The sequence below is a fragment of the Vigna angularis genome, chromosome 7 (assembly GCF_016808095.1).
Source record: "Vigna angularis cultivar LongXiaoDou No.4 chromosome 7, ASM1680809v1, whole genome shotgun sequence".
In the NCBI taxonomy this organism is placed as follows: domain Eukaryota; kingdom Viridiplantae; phylum Streptophyta; class Magnoliopsida; order Fabales; family Fabaceae; genus Vigna; species Vigna angularis.
Genome location: NC_068976.1, coordinates 7,942,494 through 7,967,947, shown reverse-complemented (window position 1 = coordinate 7,967,947; position 25,454 = coordinate 7,942,494). Strand labels below are relative to the sequence as shown.

Below are 25,454 nucleotides of genomic sequence, written 5' to 3'. Positions count from 1 at the left end.
GAAATCCATTTCCTTTCTGAGAAAATATGATAATTGACATAGTGAAAGCGTTCGTGTAGTTTCTTGAGTTTGGTTACATCATTTTCCATAAAACGAAAACAATTTTACTCGTTGAGGGAAAAAGAGAGATGAGTTTGGACTTAACCACCCAACTGAGTGGAAAAAATGATAATGCACGTGTATAGTGGAAATTAATGAATAAGAATGGCCTTCCTTTGCATCTTCCACTAAACAAAATCTTAAAATAAATTGATAACAGAAACCAAATTTCCAGTTTAGAAAACCGCTTTCTCCCTGCACTTCCCGTGTGAATTTGATTAAGTGGACTGATCGGTCAACAATATCATTAGACAGATTTAGACTCCTCTTTCTTTTGTTGTCTCTTCATTGTTCCTCACTCTCACTCTCCTTCTCTTTTTCTCCATTCAAGTATTTCTCTTTCTTTTCCCTAACCTCTGTGAATGAGCATAAAAGTGTCTTGTACTATATTGTATATACATTGACAGACTTATCACTATGTCTTTCACAAACCTGTTTCATTGTTGGTAATTGTACACTGCTTCGTACTTGTACCATTCACTGCTTTCCTCACTTTGTCAATGCTAAACCAATTGAACTACAATATTATGTTTCTTAAGTAAAAATTAACCAAGTCTATGTTAAGAAATAAATTTTATGTCTAATATAACTTTACAAAATTAGTTTATAAAATTATAGTATAATTATCCGATCAAACAATTTTGGTAACTTAGAACTCTAAAAGAACCGGTTGCCTATTTGAGTGGTCATATTAAACAATGATTAATGATGAGAACACTTATATTAAATTAAGCAAGATCATTATCAGTTGGACCATAATTATCTCAGTACTAATTTCAAGTCCATCCAAAAATCTATAAATACAAATTTAAAGTATTGTAGTAAGTTATTTATATTTATTACGCATTTATTGCTGATACTATTCGGATTTTATTGATTTTGACATCAAAATGTTCTCTACATATAACTCCCAAACTTGATCGAAGTGTGGTGAGCATGAAGTGAAGGAATGATCTTGACCTGTGCTTAAAGTTTGAAGAGCGTATCAAGAAGATAAGTTGACCTCGACCCCATAAACAAAAATATAAAATAAAGTTTACACTCGTCTAAACCCTGCCAACATATGCATTTTGTACTCTTTCCTCAACCCAAATGAACCCCGTCAAGAAATTAACATTTTCCCATATTTTCAAGAAATGTTCCAATCTTAAAGTTCTAAATCCTGGCAAGCAAGCCCATGCCCAGATGATTGTAATTGGTTTTGTGCCCAACATCTATGTTGCCAACTGCTTAATTCAATTCTATTGTAAAGGTTCCAATGTGGGATATGCATTCAATGTGTTTGACAGAATGCCTGAAAGGGACGTAATCTCTTGGAATACTATGATATTTGGATATTCTGGAGTAGGGAACATGGGGTTTGCACAGTCTTTGTTTGACACAATGCCTGAAAGAGATGTGGTTTCGTGGAATTCTTTGCTCTCTTGTTATTTACATAATGGTGCTAATCGAAAGTCAATTGAAATATTTGTCAAGATGAGATCACTGAAAATCACACATGATTATGCTTCATTTGTTGTTGTTTTAAAAGCTTGTTTAGGTATTGAAGACTATGGTTTAGGGCTTCAGGTGCACTGCCTTGCAATTTAGATGGGTTTTGTGAAAGATGTGGTGACAGGTAGTGCTCTAGTAGATATGTACTCAAAATTTAAGAAATTGGATGATGCTTTTAAGGTTTTCCGTGAAATGCCAGTAAGAAATTTGGTATGTTGGAATGCTGTAATTGCGGACCATGTTCAGAACGAGCGGTTTATTGAGGGACTAAAACTGTTTAAGGATTTGCTGAAAGTAGGTATGGGGGTGAGTCAATCAACCTATGCTAGTGTATTCAGATCATGTGCGGGATTATCTGCATTGAAATTGGGTACACAGATGCATGGTCACGCTCTAAAGACTGATTTTGGATATGACTGTATAGTTGGAACTGCCACATTGGACATGTACGCAAAATGTGGCAGAATGTCTGATGCTTGGAAGGTATTTAACATGTTGCCTAATCCTTTTCGGACATCTTATAATGCCATTATTGTTGGATATGCTCGGAAATAACAAAGTTTTAAGGCTTTAGAGATTTTTCAATTTTTACAGAGGACTTACGTAGGATTTGACGACATTAGTTTGTCTGGTGCTTTGACTGCTTGTTCAGTGATCAAAGGCCATTTGGAGGGAATCCAGCTACATGGATTAGCAGTCAAATGTGGTTTAGAGATTAATATTTGTGTTGCGAATACAATTTTAGACATGTATGGCAAGTGTGGAGCTCTGATGGAAGCTTGTTTAATATTTGACGACATGGAGAGAATGGATGTTGTGTCTTGGAATGCAATCATTGCGGCTCATGAGCAAAATAAAGAAATAGAGAAAACACTTTCACTCTTTGTTTCAATGCAGCGATCAGCAATGGAACCTGATGATTTTACTTACGGTAGTGTTGTAAAGGCATGTGTTGGTCAGCAAGCTTTAAACAATGGTATGGAGATGCATGGAAGAATTATTAAGTCTGGTATGGGGTTAGACTGTTTTGTTGGCAGTGCTCTTGTTGATATGTATAGCAAGTGTGGAATGCTAACGGAGGCTGGACAACTGTTTCTTGGAATTCGATCATCTCAGGATTCTCATCACAAAAGCAAAGTGAAAATGCTCAGATATATTTTTCTCAGATGCTGGAAAAGGGTGTATTACCTGACAACTTTACATATGCTACAGTTCTTGATATCTGTGCTAATATGGCCACCGTAGAACTTGGAAAACAGATTCATGCTCAAATTTTAAAGTTACAGTTGCATTCAGATGTGTATATTGCCAGCACACTTGTAGATATGTATTCAAAGTGTGGAAATATGCGGGATTCCAAGCTAATGTTTGAGAAAGCACCAAAGCGGGATTTTGTCACTTGGAGTGCCATGATCTGTGCATATGCATACCATGGTCTTGGAGAAGAAGCCATTAAATTATTCAAGGAGATGCAGCTTTTGAATGTGAAACCAAATCATACCATTTTTATTTCAGTCCTCAGAGCTTGTGCACATATGGGTTATGTGGACAGAGGGTTACACTAATTTTAGGAAATGCTAAGTCACTATGGTTTAGATCCCCATATGGAGCACTATTCGTGTATGGTAGATCTATTAGAGAGGTCAGGCCAAGTAAATGAAGCTTTAAAACTTATTGAAAGCATGCCTTTTGAGGCTGATGATGTAATATGGAGAACTTTGCTCAATAATTGCAAGATGCAAGGGAATATAGAAGTTGCAGAAAAAGCAGCAAATTATTTATTGCAGTTAGACCCTTAAGATTCTTCAGCGTATGTTCTTTTATCTAATGTATATGCTAACGCAGGGATGTGGAGTGAAGTTGCAAAAATAAGAAGTGTAATGAAGAACTGCAAGTTAAAGAAAGAGCCGGGCTGTAGCTGGATTGAAATAAGAGATGAGGTACACACATTTCTTGTTAGAGACAAAGCACATCCAAGATATGAAGTGATATATGAGCAAATTCATTTGCTTGTGGACGAGATGAAGTGAGTTGGTTATGTTCCAGATATTGATTTCTTACTTGATGAGGAGGTGGAAGAACAAGATCCTTATGAGGGGCCCAAAGCTACCATTTATAGTATGAGAAAATGATGTAGGAAACATTTCAAATGATGCTTACAGTGGCTTACGGGGCCCTCTTAAAGAGCATAAAGAGTTTGGTGGGTTTATCCGGCAATCTGACCACCTCAAACATATATTCGTCATTCATTCATAGTTCTGAGCTTGTGATACTCTATATCTAAAGAAATAACATGTAATTAGAGTCCTCAGATGTTCTTCACTTGATTAATAAACCATATACACATTCTCATACCATTGGATCATTATGAACAGATTCATGCAACCATCGAATGAGTACGAGACTGGTGGGATAACACGGTACTCTCTTAAGTGGAGGAAACTTTTTGTACTGATACTCTGGCTATATAAATTTGTATAATCAAAGTGAAACTTTGCTCGGGTGGGTAAAACTTTTGCCATTTACGTCGAGAATTATTGACATGCAGCAAGTCTAAAACTAGAGCGTGGATCATAAGCGCATAAACAAAAAACAAATTAAAAGATCGTACTTTTAACTATAAGTACCTATCCAGATGAAGCACTAGAGTTGCTGATAGCAAATTACAATTTATCGTCGCCAGACCACAAATTAGAACCACTTGTTTTACTTTTAATATTTTTTACGCGTTGAGACAGTGAAGTGATTACCTTTTCTAACAATAATTCAAATACTGATGAGTCACATTATAAATACTAATATCTTCTTCTGCTAGACTCAACTTAATCAACAACTCTTAACATATCCCACTAGCCGAAAAGGATAAGATCGCACTAGAAGTTGTTTAAGAAAAATGGTCCATCATATGCTTATTACCAAGTATAATCTCAAAACTAGTTATAAGAGACCGGATCATATCTACCACAATCATTTTCTCCCTTAGTACAAAACTCGATTCCTGCACAACAACTTGCATTAAAACCTACAGTGTCAATGGCCTTGTAAGCTGTAACCTATACTGACCTTTGCGAGATATTTAAGGTTAGGGTTCCATAACTCCACACCTCATTATATTGTAATAAATCATTGGTTTGTTTTGATATGTGAAAATCCGGCGAGTCAGTGAGTAGATGTTACAGTGTTTTCTCTTTCAAGTAAGCTAGTTACTGCTCTTCAAGCAAGTCAACGGTTTTCAGCTTAAACATACAGCCTTCCTTTTTATTTGCTTCGAAATATTAGCATCAAATCCAACTTGCATAAAACATGTAAATATCTAAAGGAAAATGATATTTGAATAACCTCTTTTGACAATATTTAGACACTGGACGCGTGTCTAAATGTGACTGATACACGTGGAAATTTTTTTTTAAATGAAAGAATGACATAGTAATGATAGAATTGGGGCAGATTCAAAATGTAGGGTTATTTCGAAAATTTGAGATTGAAATGTTTTGAGAGAGAGAAGCTGAAGAACATTTCATGGAGCACCTTCGAACCAGCCACCACAACTCTCGTCGGATACCCGTCGCCCCTAGACGTTGCCGTTTTCCCTCCATCCAGTGCCGCCGGTGTCCGTCGTCTTCCACCCAGCCAGGCAGTTCAGTTTGCGGGTCGCTGCAGCTCCGGCATTGGCAGACGAACCGAAGACGGCATCGTCTTCCCTCCGGCCCAGCCAACCAAGGGTGCGTTTTGAGTATCGATTCCTCCCACCCGCTTCCTTCCCTGTGCCGGACCCTTGCGGTGGCCGCCGGAGCATCGCCGAAGTGTCGCTGGAGTGTCCCCGGACCCTTTCAAGGTATGGTTTAGTGTGGGTTGAAGTTGTGTAGAAGATTTAGTGGTTGATGTCGTTTTTGGGTGGAAAGTATGAAGTTTTTTTCTAATTTTTTTGACCATTTACTGGTTTAGATCTTTTGACACAATTATTATGCCATTTATATACAATTCCATGTCCAAAGAACCATTTTTTGTAAAACTCATGGTGTGGAAACTGCAGTGGTAGCAAAGACAAAATAAGTGAGGACTTCACGCAAATGTTTTGGTTACGTTGCAGGTACAACACTTGCACACTCCAAGCCAACCAAACTTGTAAGTTTTTAATGCTTATTTCTGCAAATAAAAAATTTTATTGTTTCATTTATATGTTAAATAACATTATTTGTATTTTGGACTTTGTTTGATGTAAGTATGATTGTGTAGTTATTGTTTTGAGATTTATGGAGTTGTGGGATGTCGCTGAGGAATACGAAAGCAACACAATGCCCGCCTACAGAAATGTAAGGTATAAAAATTTTCATTTTTGGGAGCTTTGATAGAAGATGTTGCATTTTATTGATATATTGTGCATTTATCTCTTTGCAGGAGGAACTATAACAGGTTAGGGAGAAATATGTTTGTGATTGGATCTTGGATGTGGACAATGTGCGGAGGGATGAAGTGTTGCAAGATTTAGGCCTTATGTAGATGTTGTTGAATAGGGATTTTTGCAATGTGATTGATGTTTTGTTTACAACCTTTTGAATATGTATTGATGGGGTCTGAATGTACATATTTTTTGCTAGAAATGTTCAAAGAAATGTATTTGTTACATTTATTGATAATCAAATTTGAAGATGAGAATGATCATTGTGTACGATGTATGCACTACAGTCCCCACGAAATTTGGATGTCATTATTTAGGAAATCTTGTATGTATAGGGTTCTATGCAGAAGTAGAATAAATGATGAACTATGCATTAAGTATGAACAAAAGGATTGTGAAAAGGAAACAATATTTGTAACACTCGTGGTGCAAAAACAGCTTTGGTAACAAAGACAAAATAAGTGGGCACTTCAGGCAAAGGTTTTGCACAACGAGATCAACTATGACAATGACATTCATTTTGAAGTTTCAATTTCTTCCTTAGCAATATTTAAACATAAAAGTGTTAAGACCATTATTATGACATTTATATACAATTCCAAGTCCAAGAAAATAATATTTGTAAAACTCATGTTCAGAAACAATTTTGGTAACAAAGGCAAAATAACTGGGGACTTCAGGCAAAGGTTTGCACAACGAGGTCAACTATGAAACTGATATTCATTTTCAAGTTTTAATTTCTTCCTTAACAATATTTGAACATAAAAGTGATGTTGAGACCTTTATTATGACATTTGTATACAATTCCATGTCCAAGGAAACAATATTTGTAAAACTCATGGTGCAAAAACAACTTTGGTAGCAAAGGCAAAATAAGTGGAAACTTCAGGCAAAGGTTTTGCACAACGAGGTCAACTATGAAACTGATATTCATTTTCAAGTTTCAATTTCTTCCTTAACAATATTTGAACATAAAAGTGATGTTGAGACCTTTATTATAACATTTGTATACAATTCTATGTCCAAGGAAACAATATTTGTAAAACTCATGGTGCAAAAACAGTTTTGGTAGCAAAGACAAAATAAGTGGGGATTTCAAACCAAGATTTTGCACAACCAAATCAACTATGAAAATAACATTCATTTTAAAGTTTCAATTTCTTCCTTAACAATATTTGAATATAAAAGTAATGTTGACACCTTTATTCTCCAGTTATATACAATTTCATTAAACTATTCACTGTAGTTCCTGTGTTTGTGACTGCCTATATCTGCCACTACAATGGTATGCTAGTTTCCAAACCTTTGTGCTAAGTTTAATTTTTCCCTCGCTGTACTTGTTTAGTTCCTTTTGATGTTTTTATATGCTAGTTTTTTATTTGTTTGAAAGTCAGATGGCTGCATTAGTTCTGATATTTGTGCACCTTTTCTTCTGCAGTTCACAGCATAGACAATGAGCTTGAGGACTCATCACAGATGCGAGCGGTTGTGCAAACTGCCCTCGTTCTATGCTCTTCTGTGTATGTAATGATAAGTTTCTTTGGTTTCCTCCTATTTGGAGAAGGAACTCTTGATGATGTGTTGGCCAATTTCGATACCAATCTTGGAATCCCTTTTGGTTCTGTGCTCAACGATGATGTTCGATTAAGCTACGCAGCACACCTGATGCTTGTATTCCCAGTTGTTTTCTATCCATTGGGGCTCAATATGATGGTCTCCTCTTTCCTTCATAAAACCTCTGGTTCTTGATAACATCAGATTTGCATCTCTGACTATTTCCCTTATTGGTGTCATCTTTCTGGGAGCAAATTTCATACCCAGCATTTGGGATGCTTTCCAATTTACCGGAGCAACTGTCGCAGTCTGTATAGGATTCATTTTTCCAGCTGCCATCACTCTTAAGTAAGTTGGTTACTTTTTAATACTTTCAGGATTTTGATTATTGTTGAATCCCTGACACAGCAAACTCAAAATGCACTTAAGCCTTGTTTTTATGAGAAGGTAAAGTGACTTATACTTCTCTCATAAGTTAAAATCAACTTTTGGAGAAGTGATATGAGAGGACTTCAAAAAAGGATAAATGTGTAAGTTGATTTTAACTAATGGGAAAAACTCAATTCATTTTACCTTCCTATTTTCTTGTCTGAAAAATACTTACAGAGAAGTTTATTCAAACAAGGCCTTAGTTGTGGAATGTACAGTACCATACAAGGAAATTATGTGGATTTGTTAAAACATGACAAAATAATTGGGAAAAAATGATGGGAATTTGGGAGGATTATGTATTTATGCTTTTGGTGATGCCTATTTAATGTATTTCCAACCATCATTTTAACCGTGCAGGGACCGCTACAACATTGCAACTAGATCAGACAAGATTTTATGTATTGTTATGATAGTTTTGGCTGTCTTCTCTAACGTGGTGGCTATATATAGTGATGCCTATGCCTTGATCAAGCAGAACCAAACTTCACGCGAATGATGGCCATCATTCTGGATGAGAGGAACTGAATTGACAGGGTTGTTTGTCAATTAGAAAATCTGGGTTTTCTGAGAGGATCCGATGGGTTGATTTGAATAAACAGAGAAGCTACCCCGTGTACAAAAGTGCTTCAGAAGTGTTGCAGTCTGCAACATGCGTCCAACCTCCTCTGTAATTTGCCATTTGTTGTAGCAGTTGAAAGTTTTTTCGAACAATACTCTCTATCCCTTTCCCTGATTTGTTCTTCCTCAAATGTAATAATAGAAAACCTTCTTTGGCATTTGTATGTATTATATTGGGTGAAAAGGAATGAATTAGTTAAAGAAATGGTATACATTTCAAGAATTGGACGAGAGAAAACTACAGCTTCCATTTATATTCCTGTCCCTCTTCTCTTTTTCTATTGTTCAAGAAATTGAGTTGTAGATTTGAGAATTACTTAGTATACTCATTGTCCCTGAAATCAAATTTTTCAAATTAAATAGTGGTAACTTACTTCATGGTGACTGTCTCTGGGAAATGTTGCTAGGAACTCATTTGCTCAACATTTGTATTTTTATTTGAATATGTTTATAAATATTTCAAATTCTGTTTGCAAAAAGCCAGAAGAGAATACCAGAGTGGAAGAACATTTCAAGATTCGTGAGTATATTTTTGTATTACATGGTAATAATGTTATCAAAGAACTAATTGGATGGTTATGCCTTAATTAAAGGTTAAGGTTGTACTTGACAATTGTAGAGGTTGTACGAAAAATGGATAGACTGGGGGAAATTCGTACATAAAAAGGTATATTTGTGCTAACTTTTAACCAAAAAGGATTCCAGCAAGGAATTTATCTATGTGCTTCTCATTCAATTAAGTATAAACCACTGATATGACTTAATTTGACAATGCAAAAAATTTTCCTGCTGTTTCTGTAAAAGGTAGAAGACATTAAAATATTGAGCAAGGAAAATAGAATTTCCTTGAGTGATTCATTTAGTCTCAGTGACACGGTTTCTGCGATTGCATTTATAGAAAGAGCAGAATACTTGTAAGGACATCAAGAGTAAGAGAAAGATGGCAGCAAGGAATATTAGAAATTGCCATGAAGCAAATACATAATGCTTCATGAATTTCAAAACTTTGATACACATTCTACCATTATAATGCCGGTTAACATCTTCAATGACTTTATCCAGGAATGGCACCCTTGTCAATTTAAAGGACTTGGTCATCCCATTCCACAGGGTAGCCACCTCTTCATCACTCTTCAAATGGTTCAAAATAATCCCTTTTTCTCTAAGAATCTTCGCATCTTCCTCATAGTCTGTAATCCCATTCATCAATTCTGTGTAACGGGTGAAAACCAGTGACCCTGATGCAGTTGATGCTTCATAAGCAACTAAGTTTCTCAGTATCACTTAACTGTTTACGTCTAAACCAATTGTTGGAAGATACAGTGTTACTGTTTCTACATCAAATCCTATGGTTGATATGTCTCCATTGGTGGCCATGAAACAAACCCCAGCCTTTGAGAGTTCCTTGACGGAAGGAATAGCAATTTCCTCCATCAAGGGTGGTTTGTTGCTGTCATTATCTGAACTTAAATTCCCATTTTCTGCAGTTCTTGCTTCTTTTTCTTCGGAGAAAAATAAGTATTCAACAGGTTGCTTTATAAGTCCTACTCCAGGAAGGTTAGAAATTATAGTCCAAGGCAACCAAGTGATAACTTTGATGGTTCTACAGTTTGGGAATTTCTTAATTAAGTTTACTAAAGTTGTGGCCAATTTGGAAAGAAAGCTCCAAACCTCACACAGAAATTTCTTGGCATAGTTCAAGAATGATTGTTCGCTGTCTTCATTATCTTTGTGCTGATGATCCTCAAACTGGACAACATCTGATTGTTCATCCAATTTAGGCACAACCATAGAATACAAAAAATCTAGCAAATGTGCACACTCGGAGACATTGATCTCTGAACAATCCTTCTCTATCACCTTAAAAGGAGAAAGTTGTTTAAACAATCCTATCAACATCGAAAGCAACATGTCATCTGCTAATTCTGTCGATGAGAATTTGAACTCCAACATCTTTCTCAACACAAACAGTGGAATTTGGTTTTCAAGCATTACTATGTCCTTCAAGATTGCATTATGAGCAATTTTCCTGCCAGCATAATCCATCAAATGAGACATTCTTGATGAAATTCCTGGAATCATCATTGTTTCATCTTGAATGGTATACACTTGAAGAAACTCAAGCAAAAAGGAGGCATCGATAGCCACCATCCACATCAATGTTTCGCCATTAAAGTTTAAGTACCTGTGGTAGCATGCTCTTATGCTCTCTTCTAACTTCATCAATTGGTGAACTATGTGTTCTAACTTGAGGTTTTGTAGTTGTTCTTGGAATCTTTTTGCTGAAGAAATTTTATATCTCTCCATCTCATACAGTTCTTGACGCCAACAATGATAAGGCCCTATGGAAACTTGCTGAGGGATATAAGAATCAGGATCAGTAGCCATAAGGGTCTTAGGCACATTGAAGATGGACACAGGGAATTGATCATCATCTTCAAGCACTTCATTAAGAGTATCACGTATTTGAGTCACCCACCGAACCTCATCAAAGTTGGATTTGGATTCATATGGTGTGGTGCATCTAACATGAGACATGTTTTGGAGAAATTAGACTCAGTAAGAATGAGTTGTTTTGGTTCTATATTTGGTGAAAATTGGAATTTAAACTGCGAAGAATTATGCTTTGAATATCACTAATTAATGTCCATTATGTAACAGATTTTGGTTCAATAGTAAAAACAGCGTTCATATGCTTAAATGTAAATGAATTTCGTAAGTTATTGCTTGTCAGCAAAATTAAGTATTCGTTTTGTTTCAGTTTTTTCTTTTTCATGAAAAATCACTTTTGCTTTACATAAAAAGACTATTTTATTAATTGTAATAAAAAATAACTTTTACCTTTTATATGTTCTCTAAAATATATTACTCTATTGTTTATATATCCTTAAAATTACTTTTTTAAAGTTCTAAGTTTCTAAGTAACATTTATAGTTATGCAGTTGAAGAAACTTCTAAACATTTTCTTACATAAACAAGAAACTTACAATTTCTTTTTTATGTTTCATTGTTACTTATAATGAAACCACTGTGATTGAAATTTAATTATGAATAACATTTTGAAAATGTCGAGAACATCCTTCTAAACGCTTTTTTTTTGTAATAGTTAAAATTTATTTAAACTTACAAACTTAAGAGAGACAATAATTAAATAAAATTCGAGTTTCATATTTTTTTATAACTTTTAATATTTTATCAATTGTGGGTAAAAATGTGGAAGAACATATCTTAAAATTTTATTGGTTAGTAATAATAATAATAAAAAAAATATCTCAGTATTATCTTCATCCAACATCACATTATCAAGGCTAATTGCGTGAGTTCTTGCCATTCATCTAATCTCTCAAACATCAACGGCTCACATGAAAAGGATTCATCTTAAACCAAGCCTCTATCCAAAGCTTCTTCTTGATTCTGCGAGAGACATAGCTGCTGGTGCTTTTTTTCTTTCTCAATTTCTGGAAGTTTCCATTTTTTTTCTAGATTCTTAGCGTTTCATGCAGTGGGTCATGCTTTGTTGTTTTATTCTCGGTGGTTCCTCCATAGCGGTATATGGATATGCCCCTTTTGTTGAGTTTCCCGTTTCAGTTTCACACTTATCTTTTCAAGCTTTCTTATTCTCCCTTTCTCAGTGTTCCTATTCGTACCAAAGCTTATGTGAAAACGCGTGATAGATACCTTGGCATTGTTTTCTTGTCACAACCCAAATACTCAAATGGGTCAGCAGGGTTTCATGAATCCCCTCCAAAGCCTAGGGACTTGGTTCATGCTGTTGTTGACTCTGGTTTGTGGGAGCAAGAAGAAGAACGTGTTGCTGATATTGTTTATGAGAGGAGAGAAATAGTTGATGCCAATTCTTTTTTGTCCAAGAAGGAATTGCCACCTTGGGGAGAAGTAGAGCTGGAAGATGGTGATGATGATATTGAAGGAAGAGGACAATTTGATACAACTATAGTGTCCAAGGATGAATTGTGTCCTTGGGGAGAAGTGGAACTGGAAGAACAAGAAGAAGACGATGATGATGATGTTGATGATGATATTATTGAAGTTAGAGAAGAGTTTGGTACATCTATAGTGTCCAAGGAGGGACTACATCCCGAATTGGATGATAATAATGGTAATGGTAAAAGAATGGAAAGTGTTAATTCATATTTTGTGTCTAATAAGGAATTTGTTCCCTGGGGAGTAGTCAAAGATGATGAAGAGGATTACGGAAATAACAATGGTAATGACAATGCTGAGAGAAGAGCACATGGTGGTGCTTATTTTGTGGCCAATAAGAAATTTCCTACCTCGTCAGAAGCAGATGATGGTGATGATGATTTTGACTACAATAATGATGATGCTGTTGAAAGAATAACAAATGGGGATACATATTTTGTGGCCAAGAAGGAATTGCCTCCGTGGGGAGGAGCACAAGATGGTAATGTTGTTAGCAACAATGCCGAAAGAAGAGCAAATGGAGATGTATATATTGGGGCGAAGAAGGAATTGGCTCCCTGGGGAGAAGCAGACGATGGTGGACACCTTTATTCTAGACATGTGGAAACTACTTTATCAGCTTCAGAGGGGACGGGACTAATAATGGAGCAAGGGGCAATTTTTCTTGAGGAGATGGATGTGAATGTGTTGTCTAATAGGATTGTGGTGCTTAGCAGAACTAACAAGATTAGAAGTGCAATGGAGTATTTCAGGTCTATGGAATTATCGGGTCTTTCTCTTAATATCCATGCTTGTAATTCTCTTGTTTCTAGCCTTTTCAGAAATGGGTGGTATGATGATTGCTTGAAAGTGTTCAATTTTACTATAGCAAAAGGGATAACTACAGGACATACTTATAGCTTGATTCTTATGGCACATGCAAAAGCTCATTGTTGCGATTCAGTTCTTAGATTGTTCAGAGAGCTGGAAAGTGAATGTGATGTGGAGAAGGATTTTGATGCAATTGTTTACAACACCATGATATCTATCTGCAGAAATGTTGACAATTGGTATGAAATAGAGAAGTTGTGGAAGAGTATGAAGGAAAATGGGTGTGCTGGAACCTGTGTGACGTATCGCCTATTGATCAATAGTTTTGTACGATGTGACCAAAGTGACCTTGCTTTTTATGCTTACCTTGAAATGGTTCAAAAGGGGTTTGAACCAGACAACAATAATATATTAAATGCTATCATCGGTGTATGTGCTAAGGAGGGAAAATGGGATGCTGCATTAAGTATCTTTAAGACAATGTTGAAGGGTGAACTTAAGCCAAACTTAGTTGCATGCAATGCATTAATTAACTCACTTGGCAGAGCAGGGGAACTCAAGCAAGCATTTCAGATCTACAACACAATGAAATCATTGGACCTTAAACCCGATGCATATACATTCAATGCTCTACTAAGTTCACTAAACAAGGCTAATAGTAGGGGTGGGCAAATAGAACTGAACTGCACTGTATTACTAAAATCTGTACTGAACTAAAAATTAATTTGTCTAAACTGAACTGAACTATAAAACAGTTCAGACAAACTGAACTGAACTGTTTTTTGTTTTATCAAACTGAACTGAACTATACTAAATTGTACTAAATTACAATATAAACTAAACTGAACTACTAACTATACTAATTTTAAACTGAATTGTACTAGTTTTTAAACTGAATTGTACTAGTTTTTAAACTAAATAGTATAACAATACATGTTCTTTTTAATTGAAATTTATTTTAATATTTATTTTATTTTATTCATAAGTGTCTTACAAATTAACTTTTAATTATTTGATATTATTATTTTTTATTTTATTTATATTTCTTTTATCATTATATGTGTATGGAAATTATTTTATTTATTTTATTTTATTTTTTATTTTTTTATTTATATTTATTTTTTCATGAATATTATTTTACTTTCATATTTATTTTTTTAATTTTTTATTTATATTTTTTTGTTTTATATGTGTATATAATTTATTTTATCTTTTTATCTACTTATTTTATTTTAAAATAATTTCATTTATATTTATTTTGTTCCCTCGTAAAATTGTTTTATTAATCAATTATTTATTATTTATATTTTATTATGTAAAAATTAAACTAATATTTATTAATTATTATAATATAATAAAAGATGATACTAGAAAAATTACTCTTAATAAACGTTTGTTAATTTTTTTGTCATTTGATATTTCTATAATATTAATTATTTTTACTACATTACTATTTTTTTATGATATTTCATTATATATTTATTTAATAAAATTTAACGTTAAAAAATATATTTTAGTTTTAGTATGTAAAATACTATCATTTAAAAATAATAATATTGATATTTATTTTAAAATAAGTTAATTTTTAAAATAAATAGTTATTTTAGTGTGTGCGCTTACACACATTTTAATATCATTAAAAGTTTTTTTAACATATTTTTACATATTTAATAATATGTTAAAGAATATAATATATTTAAAGTATTTTTTTTTATATAGTCTTTTTTTTATGATTTATATTACTTAATCATTTAATAAAATTAAATTTAAAAAATAATATTTTACTTTTATTACTTAAAATAATATTATTTAAAAAGTAATATATGTTTATTGATAAAAAAATATAAAAATTTGTGATAAAAATATTTTGTCGTAAAAAATTCATTATTAATTTTTTATTTGAACAGTTTCTTTTATTAATATTAACGTTTTCTTAGGAGCAATTGAACGGGAACTAGAGAAGATAAAAGAGTAGATACAGTTCTCACAGTTAACTGAACCGAAACTGTTATAAGTTCAGTTTTTAAAAACTAAACCATAAAATAGTATACTAAACTTTTAGTAAAAGTGGATCAGTTTTTTTAAGTATAATATAGTATAGTTAACTATAGTACAGTACAGATCAGTTATTTTTGCCCAGTCCTAGCTAATAGGCATCACAGAGCTCTTAGCTTTTTGAGATGATTGAAAGAGATCAAACATCCCAATTCATTATTCATTTATACAATACTGTTTTAGTGTCTTGCTCGAAGCTTAGGTTGTGGGAGAGAGCTATAGAAATTTTGTGGCAAATGGAAGCCTCTGGACTGTCCAATTTGACAATGTCATATAATCTTGTCATCAGGACCTGTGAGCTTGCAAGGAAGTCATCAATTGCGCTGCAGGTTTACAAGCACATGGTTCACCAAAAGTGCAGTCCAAACTTGTTTACTTATTTGTCTGTAGTTAGATGCTGTGTTCGAGGAAATCTCTGGGAAAACTTGGAAGAAATCCTAAATGTGAGTAAAAGGCATTTTAAAATTTCTAAGCAATATTTGTCTGGAATTAGTTTGTTAGAAGAATTATGGATGATATAGTTATATTTCTCAGTTGAAAAACATTTTTGAAAGAGATAGCCCGTTGACCAATGCCAATTTATCAATTGTAAATGATGTCAATTACGGAAAGAGGTATCATTTAGTACCAAGTGCTATTGCAAACATTCTTAAACATCATAATAATTTATGATTTTTCTGTTACATTTTTGAACTGCAAACTATATCAATTATGAAAAAGGCTATCATTTAGTACTAGCCAAGTGTTGTTGGAAGCATTCTCAAAAATCATTTCGAGAAGATAGTAATCTTTCAAAACCTAGCCTTGAGAAAGGCAACGTACGGTTAAATTTAGTACTTCTTGGTCTTCCTATGAAAAATAGGAGCCACCTCACAGCTACATGTGCAAATCGTTTTGAGTATTATGTATGTGTACATGGATATTTAGGATCCAAATTTTCTTTATTGAGATAACTAATTATAAATTCAATTAGAGTATTAATTAATTAACCTTATTTTCTGGTCTGTCATATATCTGACCTTCTGTTATCTGTTCTTTATGCAGCAGAACATGCCAAATGCCACTCTTTATAACGCTGCCATTCAAGGGTTGTGCTTACGCAGTAATGTTAACTTGGCAAATAAGGTCTACACAAAAATGCTAGAAAGTGGTCTTCAACCTGATGTCAAAACACAAGTACTCATGCTTCGTATGATAAGGAAAAGCAAGTAGCTTGTAATCTATTAAAATGTTACCGTAACTAATACAACAGTTTCGAAATGATGAGCAATAGGAGTAGAAATCACAGTCAACTGAATCAGGCACCCGATCCAATAATGAATAGTTTTTGTTTGGCTTTTGCAAGAGAATAGCAAACCAAAATGCTACTGTAACTCTGGCTACTGTATAGTTATCACCTTCACTCTTTTCTTTCGTTCTTCCTTTCATGCATAGGGTTGTAAAGATGCTTCTTGTTTGATATGTATGTAAATGATGAAAATGCCCAAGTCTTCTACATTTTTCCTTTTATTCAAGAGATCAACCCCTGCACCGAACTGAAACTTTGTACTGTGTAGTTTAAGGTTACCCTTAGAAATTGACAAGTGATTGCTGTGTTTATTATCTTGCTGATGAATGCCGTCTATAATTTCCATTTATCTGCTAGATAGTTTTCATGATCGACCTGAACTCTATATCATTACTGTATAGGTTGGGGGTCTTGATGTAACATACACTTTGATGGTCTAGCCTAAGGTGAAATGTTAGAGATGTAACATACACTTTGCATGGTCTAGCCTAAGGTGAAATGTTAGAATACTTTATATTCTCCTCTAGCTATTGATTTATTCAATAAGAACATCAAATGATTTATCTCAGTACCTGAATGAATTTATGTAATTTCATATTATTAACATGGATCACAATTCAACAATGGCAGTTTTTATTTCACTATTTTTCATGTAAGAAATTCAATCAAGTAGCAGTTCTAAAATTTACCATGTTTAATTTTTACGGTACTTCATCTGTCTCATGTACTTTTATAAGTACTTCCTTGTCTCGGTTCCATTCTTCCAGAATAGAAGTTTTACTTAGATTTGAAGTTACTTTTCATTTCTCTTACTCTCACGGTGCAATACAAATTACAATTCATGATTTCAAAATGAACTTTGCAATTCATAATTTGAATCTTGATTTAAAATCTTGATCATTACAAAGCTCCAAGAGATGGTATGTTAAATGTTTGGTTTCTCTCAACTGGTTGAGAATAAACAATGTAATCATGGAGAAGTAGCACATTCAGGGTGCTGGGTTGTCTCAACCAGGCAGCTACTTCAGTTCCGTCTGATACAAACCTCCCCAAATTACACTCAGCTATCTGAAAGGGTGCACCAATGCCATTCAGGAGTGCCTCAACAGCCTTTCTTAAAGCACCGTTGCCCACTACTTTGCTATGCTTGCCCCATCCAGTTAATATGCTGCAAAAAGATTATGATTACAACTTCAATCCTAACCAATCTAATTAAAGGATAACAATAATCTTAAGAGGGAAAACTTCAAAACCTCAATATAGGAGGTGGCTTCTGTCCTCCAAAAACAGTGGTTCGCAATTCGAGCAACCATGAATGCACCATTGCACAGGCTGCTCCACAAGACGTCAGATGTAGGTCTAAGCATTCAGTAGACCAGCCCCCTTTCCACACATTTCGGTTTCTCCCTTCAATCACAACCATTTGAGTCCCAAGTTTCTGATGCAAAAATCAATTTATTAGAAAAACAGAAAAAAAATGGAAAAGTTAGATCAATGTAAACTAAAGGGTGCATCTACCGTAAACTCCTAATATTAATCATTCCACTGATAAGACATCAATACAACACATGTCGTAGAAAATTACAAAGGTAACATATGCATAAGTAGCAATATTCTAAGTACTCAATTTTACCTGACCAAAATGCCACAACATATCAGTCAGAGCATTATAAAATGCAGATGCTGTTGAAGAATCCATGTGCTCAAGTTCATCAAAAAGTCTGAGCCTGATCCCATATGCCTTGCCCATGACCCATAAGTAGGCCATGAGCTACGCCATAGACCTGGTTATCAAACACACGGAGCCCGTCTAATAGCTTTGAAGCATCTTGAAATGTCTCACAACAACTGCATCCAACGCATCAAATTACGCAATTAATAATTGGTTGTATTTATTTGAGAATATCAAAATACAAACTATATGTTAGGGCCTGGCGAGTTTACGAGAGAAGAAGATATAGGAGGGAGAGAGAAGGGGACCGTACGGTAGAGGACAGGGGCCGAACGGTTGAAAGGGAGGAGCACGATGACCGAACGAGAAGGGGAAGAGAAAGAGAGTTGAGCGAGCGGAGCAAGGACGAGCGTCCTGAGCGAGTGGAGGTAACAAGAAGTGCGGACGAGCTTCCTGAGCGAGGACCGAGGACGAGCGTCCTGAGCGAGTGGAAGCAACAAGGGCGGAACGAGCGGAGCGAGGACGAGCGTCCTGAGCAAGTGGAAGCACCAACGAGCGTCTAACTGACAACAGTAGGATAAGCGGGAAACTCATGGGACGCACCTCAGGATATTATAGAAGTAAATATAGTAAATAAGGATAGAAATATTCTTACCAGATAATTATAATAAATAGGCATAATTACTATTATTCTCTACCTTTTTTGAGAAGGCGTAATTAGTATTAGTAAAGGAGGAACCTAGGGTTTACGACACGTTTTTTGATTAAGGAGTTTGTAAGAGAGGTTAGGCTCTCAAGTAACTGACGGAGACCCTGCTCCCAGTCATTGGTTGTTTTATTGTGAGACCCATATTCACAGTTAATAAAGAGTTTTATTCAGTTTTTTTCCCATTGTTAACTGCTGTTGGGGATTTGAAAGGGTGTGAGCGGCAAGTTATCATACTCAGGTACGTAACAATTGGCCCGACCTACCGGATGCTATTGAGAGGAGGAGAGCATTATGGAAGGAAGAGTGAATGCTGTCGAAGGAAGATTGGAGGTCATAGAAATCTCCATGGGAGGACTGGAGGCGGCAGTCCAGGAACTGGTGAAGGTGATAGGAGAGCGAGGTCGACGACATGAGGGAAACCTTGATGGAAGTCAGGGGTCGGTCAACGGGAGAAGGAATGAGGAGGACGAGAGAGATGGAGGCGGCCCAGAGGGTGGACACCGTGAGGAGCAACCGTATTGGAGGAGAAGGGTGGACTTACCCATATTCGAAGGCAGCGATCCCTTGAATTGGATCTATAGAGCGGACAAATTCTTTGAACTGCAAGGAGTGCCGGAGGAAGAAAAGCTGCGCCTAGCCTACATCAGCATGGAGGGAATCGCGGGACACTGGTTCAGGTTTTGGAGGGAGAAGGCCAGGAACCGTTCGTGGACCGGATTAAAGGAATCGTTGGTGATTCGGTTCGGAGGCAGAAACCGGGGGACGGTCTTCGAGAGATTGGCGGCCTGTAAACAAACAGGTACCGTGGAAGAATACATCCAAGAATTCGAAGTGTTGGTCGGCCAAGTAGAAAAGATACCCGAGGCACAGCTGATGGGATACTTCATGGCTGGCTTGCAGGAGGGGATCCGTAATCAACTCAGGTTGCTTGACCCGAGGGAATTTATGGACATAATGAGGCTAGCAAAGGACGTGGAAGAGTTCCAAGGGGGCACAAGGGCGGAAGGAGGAATCATAAGCAAGGGCCAGACGTGGGGTAAACCGAGCGGTTCGGTAATAAGGACGGACCCCAGCCGTCATAATCAGAACCGAACGGGAACCGCCGAGAGGGGGCGGACAGGAGGGAAGGAAGGGATCCCGAGGAGAGAAGGAGAACGAACGTTCTCAAACAATCAAGGCAGGAACGTGCGGGATTTACCGTACGCTGAATATGTCAAACGAAGGGAAGAAGGGAGGTGTTTCAGGTGTGGAGGACCGTTCGGTCCAGGCCATCGCTGTCCGGAAAGGAGTCTTCGGATGCTGATACTGGCAGAAGACGAGGAATCAGGCGGGGAAGAAGAAGCTGAGGCCGAACTCGATCAAATGGAGCTATCAGCTTTCTCGGCAGGAGGGCTCACCCAACCCAGAACGATGAAATTGCATGGGCAGATAGGGACGAAACAAGTACTGATCTTGATTGACAGCGGCGCCAGCCACAACTTCATAAGAGGATTGGTAAAGGAACTGGCATTACCCGTAGTAGATACTCCACCCTATAAGGTGAGTTTGGGAGATGGGCAGAGAAAGGAGACGAGGGGGTGTTGTGAAGAAGTAAGGATTCACATGGGAGAGGCAGTGATCACCGAACGATTCCACCTGTTTGAACTGGGCGGAGTTGACGTGATACTGGGGGTAGAATGGCTGGCTAAGCTGGGAGAAGTAACGTTGAATTGGGGCAAGCTAACCATGGCGTTCGGTCAAGCAGGGCGCATCGTGACCATTAAAGGAGATCCGACTTTAACGCGGAGATTAGTGAAACCAGAAGCATTGTTCAAAATGAAAGAAGTGGAGGTCTGGTTGCTGTTGTGGGAGCTTGGGGAGACGGAAAAGGAAGAGGAACGAAAACCGTACGACCAGGGAGAAGAACCGTTCGGTCCGGATTTGACAAAGAAGCAGACGTATGACATGAAGCAAATTTTGGAGCAGCACGCGAGCGTATTTCACGAGCCGAGCAGACTACCGCCCGACAGGGGCATGGTACATCAGATTCCCTTAAAGGAAGGGACGGGTCCCGTGAATGTAAGGCCGTACCGCTACCCCCATGTGATGAAGGGGGAGATTGAGAAGCAGGTGGCCGAAATGCTAAAGACGGGCGTCATAAGGTCGAGCAACAGTCCATATTCGAGTCCGGTAATATTAGTAAAGAAGAAGGATGGCAGCTGGAGATTTTGTGTGGATTACAGGGCCCTTAACCGAGCCACGGTACCCGATAAATTCCCTATTCCCCTGATAGAGGAACTGCTAGACGAACTGAGAGGGGCCAAATACTTTTCAAAGGTGGATTTGAAGTCAGGATACCACCAGATACGAATGGGAGAAGGAGACATAGAGAAAACGACTTTCCGGACACACCAGGGTCACTACGAGTTCATGGTGATGCCGTTCGGCCTCACCAATGCACCAGCCACATTCCAGAGTGCAATGAACAGCCTGCTGCAGCCTTATTTACGGAAATTCGTATTGGTGTTCTTTGATGATATACTGGTGTATAGCCGATCCTGGGAGGAGCACTTGGAGCATGTGGGAACGGTGCTAGGGGAACTCGTGACCAACAGGTGGGTGGCCAACAAAAAGAAATGTGAGTTCGGCAAAACGCAAATAGGCTATTTGGGTCATCGGATATCCGCGAGGGGTGTAGAAATGGACGAAGACAAAGTGAAGGCCGTGATGGACTGGGAGAAACCGAAGACGGTGAAGGCTTTGAGGGGATTTCTGGGACTGACAGGATACTATAGGAGGTTTGTGAAGGATTATGGGAAGATTGCCAAACCCTTGGCCGACCTCCTTAAAAAGGGGCAGTTTGCTTGGACGGAGCAAGCAGAGGAAGCTATGTCAAGATTAAAGAAGACAATCACTACTGCACCCGTGCTGGTTCTACCTGACTTTGACCAGTCTTTCCACATTGAGTGTGACGCATCGGGAAGAGGGATAGGAGCGGTACTCATGCAAGGAAAGCAACCCATAGCTTTCTTTAGTAAAGCGTTGTCCGAGGGGTCACTAAGTAAATCGATATATGAGAAGGAATTAATGGCGTTGGTTTTAGCCATACAACACTGGAGGCCCTACCTCTTGGGACAACGGTTTGTGGTTCACACCGATCAAAGGAGCCTGAAGTACCTTTTGGAGCAACGCATCACCACTCAGAATCAGCAGAATTGGATTGCAAAGCTCCTGGGTTATGACTTTGAAATCGTGTACAAATCAGGGGTCACCAACAAGGTAGCAGACGCCCTATCACGGAGGGAAGAGGAGGATCCGCAGGAAGAAAAGGAGTTGAGAGTGATGGCCCGACCCTACTGGCAAGACTTCGGGGAGATTCTGGGAGAAGTCGAGGCAGATGCAGAGTTAAAGAAGGTAATAGAAGATTTGAGAAACGACCCCAACTCCCATCCGTCGTTCACTCTGGAACACGAGAGGTTACACTATAAGGGGAGGCTTGTGCTGTCGGCCCGCTCGGCCTGGGTGCCCAAGTTGATAGCCGAGTTTCATACCACGCAAACAGGAGGACACTCAGGGGTATATCGAACTTATCGCAAAGTGGCGCAATCTCTTTACTGGGTAGGGATGAAGAAAGCCGTGACCGACTTCGTTGCAAGCTGCCTGGTATGTCAACAACATAAATATCTGTCATCATCTCCGCAAGGGTTGCTGCAACCTTTACCCATTCCCAACGCCATTTGGGAGGAGATAAGCATGGATTTTATTGTTAAGTTACCTAAGTCCCGAGGGTATGATGCGGTGCTAGTAGTGGTAGACCGTCTCAGCAAATATGGACATTTCATACCACTGAAACATCCCTATTCCGCTCGAACCGTGGCTGAAGTGTTTGTAAAGGAGATCGTCCGGCTGCATGGGGTGCCAATATCTATCGTAAGTGACCGGGATCCGCTGTTCCTGAGTAATTTTTGGAAGGAGTTGTTTAAATTACAAGGAACTCAACTGAAGATGAGCACCGCCTATCATCCGGAATCCGATGGACAGACTGAGGTCGTAAATAGGATATTGGAGGGTTATCTGAGATGTTTCTGCTCAGAACAACCAAAGGGATGGAGCATAGTACTACCATGGGCGGAATATTGGTATAACACCACCTATCAAGAGTCGGCCAAATGCACCCCATTTGAAACAGTTTATGGGAGGTCTCCTCCTTCCCTGCACAGGTTCGTTCCGGGGGAAACCTTAGTGGAAGCCGTCGGCCAGGAGTTACAGACAAGAGATGAGGCACTCAACCAGCTAAAGTTCCACCTAGCCCGGGCTCAAGAATTAATGGTGAGACAGGCCGACAAAGCCAGGAGACCATCCCATGTCGAGGTGGGAGATTGGGTGTATCTAAAGATAAGGCCCCACCGACAGACGTCGATGCCGTCCACACTACATTCTAAACTAGCCGCACGGTATTTTGGACCCTTCCCTGTCATACAGCAGATAGGTGAAGTGGCATTTAAGTTGCAACTACCCGAATCCGCGCGGATACATCCAGTGTTCCATGTGTCGCAATTAAAAAAGGCCGTGGGGGAGAACAGGGTGGAGAAAGAGTTACCCATAGACTTGGAGATGGAGGGACCGTCTCCACGGCCGGTCAGAGTTCTGGATAAAAGGCAGGTACAGCAGGGAGAGGACGAACGGCAGGAATTGTTGATCGAATGGCAAGAGGGAGGACCAGACGGGGCAACCTGGGAAGATGCCATAACCATCCGAGATCAATATCCAGACTTCAACCTTGAGGACAAGGTTGATCTTCAGGAGGTGGGTAATGTTAGGGCCTGGCGAGTTTACGAGAGAAGAAGATATAGGAGGGAGAGAGAAGGGGACCGTACGGTAGAGGACAGGGGCCGAACGATTGAAAGGGAGGAGCACGATGACCGAACGAGAAGGGGAAGAGAAAGAGAGTTGAGCGAGCGGAGCAAGGACGAGCGTCCTGAGCGAGTGGAGGTAACAAGAAGTGCGGACGAGCTTCCTGAGCGAGGACCGAGGACGAGCGTCCTGAGCGAGCGGAGCAAGGACGAGCGTCCTGAGCGAGTGGAGGTAACAAGAAGTGCAGACGAGCGTCCTGAGCGAGGACCGAGGACGAGCGTCCTGAGCGAGTGGAAGCAACAAGGGCGGAACGAGCGGAGCGAGGACGAGCGTCCTGAGCAAGTGGAAGCACCAACGAGCGTCTAACTGACAACAGTAGGATAAGCGGGAAACTCATGGGACGCACCTCAGGATATTATAGAAGTAAATATAGTAAATAAGGATAGAAATATTCTTACCAGATAATTATAATAAATAGGCATAATTACTATTATTCTCTACCTTTTTTGAGAAGGCGTAATTAGTATTAATAAAGGAGGAACCTAGGGTTTACGGCACGTTTTTTGATTAAGGAGTTTGTAAGAGAGGTTAGGCTCTCAAGTAACTGACGGAGACCCTGCTCCCAGTTATTGGTTGTTTTATTGTGAGACCCATATTTACAGTTAATAAAGAGTTTTATTCAGTTTTTTTCCCATTGTTAACTGCTGTTGGGGATTTGAAAGGGTGTGAGCGGCAAGTTATCATACTCAGGTACGTAACACTATAACAAATAAAGGAAAGCAGAAACAGTAACAGTGTCAAATAGTAAAAGAACATCGAGTACATCATCCATAACAAGGTAATGTCTGAAATCCTTGGGGTTGAAGAAGTAGCACTCAGTATAACTAGGAAGATAAAAATGATAGGACAAAGTGTATTAAGAGAAAAACTGAGAGGAAAATATTGAGAAGTTGTAAACTACAGAAGCTCGTGTAAAACCTAGCAGTGACAGCTGTAAATAACTGACAGAAATCAAGCAATAATGACAGATGTAAAAATCTAAATAACAGAATACAGCTGACAAAAGGTGTTATTCACTCACAAAGTGAAATAAATCACAGCCAAATACCTGGCTTTCAAGTTATTAATTAGAGAAATAGAACAAAAGGTTTAGTATAGAAAATTTGCCAATACTTTTAAATAATAATTTAAGAAAGGACACAATACAGCAACAAACCCCTCTTATATAGCAAATTAAGCTTTAAAAAAACCCTAAGCCTACGAGTACATCTAATCATAGACATACATAGTAACTTTAACTTGAGAAAAAGAGACTGAAAGAAAAAAAGTAGAATATAAAATAACACTGCTACAGAACTAACGGGTGTGAACAATATTGAATTATGAATGCTACATTACTAGGGATAAAGAATGGCTTATACCTTTCCATTTTCATTTGTCTATTCTATTCTAGGGTAACATGTAAGTGAATACATAGAGCACAGAACCAAAAGGGATTCTAAGATTGGTATCGATGGTTGCATGAATCTGTTCATAATGATCCAATGGT

At 37.9% G+C, this 25,454-nt stretch overlaps 4 protein-coding genes and 1 pseudogene across 5 annotated transcripts; 3 read left to right on the top strand and 2 right to left on the bottom strand.

Moving 5' to 3' along the window:
• Positions 1–1,049: 1,049 nt before the first annotated feature.
• On the top strand, positions 1,050–4,049 carry LOC108320262 (pentatricopeptide repeat-containing protein At3g02330, mitochondrial-like; annotated as a pseudogene).
• A 2,573-nt stretch (positions 4,050–6,622) lies between these two features.
• Positions 6,623–8,834, top strand: LOC128197811 (amino acid transporter AVT6B-like). The gene is given in 6 exon segments (XM_052880613.1): positions 6,623–6,692; positions 7,206–7,277; positions 7,431–7,697; positions 7,700–7,720; positions 7,723–7,894; positions 8,336–8,834. Coding segments are annotated over 6 exon segments (741 nt in total). The 3' UTR covers positions 8,475–8,834.
• A 617-nt stretch (positions 8,835–9,451) lies between these two features.
• Positions 9,452–11,134, bottom strand: LOC128197810 (putative UPF0481 protein At3g02645). Its single transcript, XM_052880612.1, has 2 exons — positions 9,901–11,134; positions 9,452–9,834 (listed from the first exon to the last, which is right to left on the bottom strand). Exons 1-2 carry the CDS (start codon positions 11,132–11,134, stop codon positions 9,452–9,454), a joined length of 1,617 nt encoding a protein of 538 aa, XP_052736572.1.
• Positions 11,135–11,954: 820 nt separating this feature from the next.
• Positions 11,955–16,898, top strand: LOC108330493 (uncharacterized). 2 transcript variants are annotated; one of them, XM_052880878.1, is made up of 3 exons: positions 11,955–13,290; positions 15,693–15,846; positions 16,451–16,898. In XM_052880878.1, exons 1-3 carry the CDS (start codon positions 12,149–12,151, stop codon positions 16,613–16,615), a joined length of 1,461 nt encoding a protein of 486 aa, XP_052736838.1. In that variant the 5' UTR covers positions 11,955–12,148; the 3' UTR covers positions 16,616–16,898. The 2 variants fall into 2 exon arrangements, with proteins under 2 accessions (XP_052736838.1, XP_052736837.1); XM_052880877.1 differs by having other exon boundaries at positions 16,448–16,898.
• A 535-nt stretch (positions 16,899–17,433) lies between these two features.
• LOC108330474 (pentatricopeptide repeat-containing protein GUN1, chloroplastic-like) lies at positions 17,434–25,432 on the bottom strand. Its single transcript, XM_017564961.2, is given in 5 exon segments — positions 17,434–17,859; positions 17,945–18,129; positions 18,325–18,412; positions 18,414–18,539; positions 25,327–25,432. Coding segments are annotated over 5 exon segments (681 nt in total). The 5' UTR covers positions 25,341–25,432; the 3' UTR covers positions 17,434–17,591.
• Between the last annotated feature and the right edge of the window lie 22 nt (positions 25,433–25,454).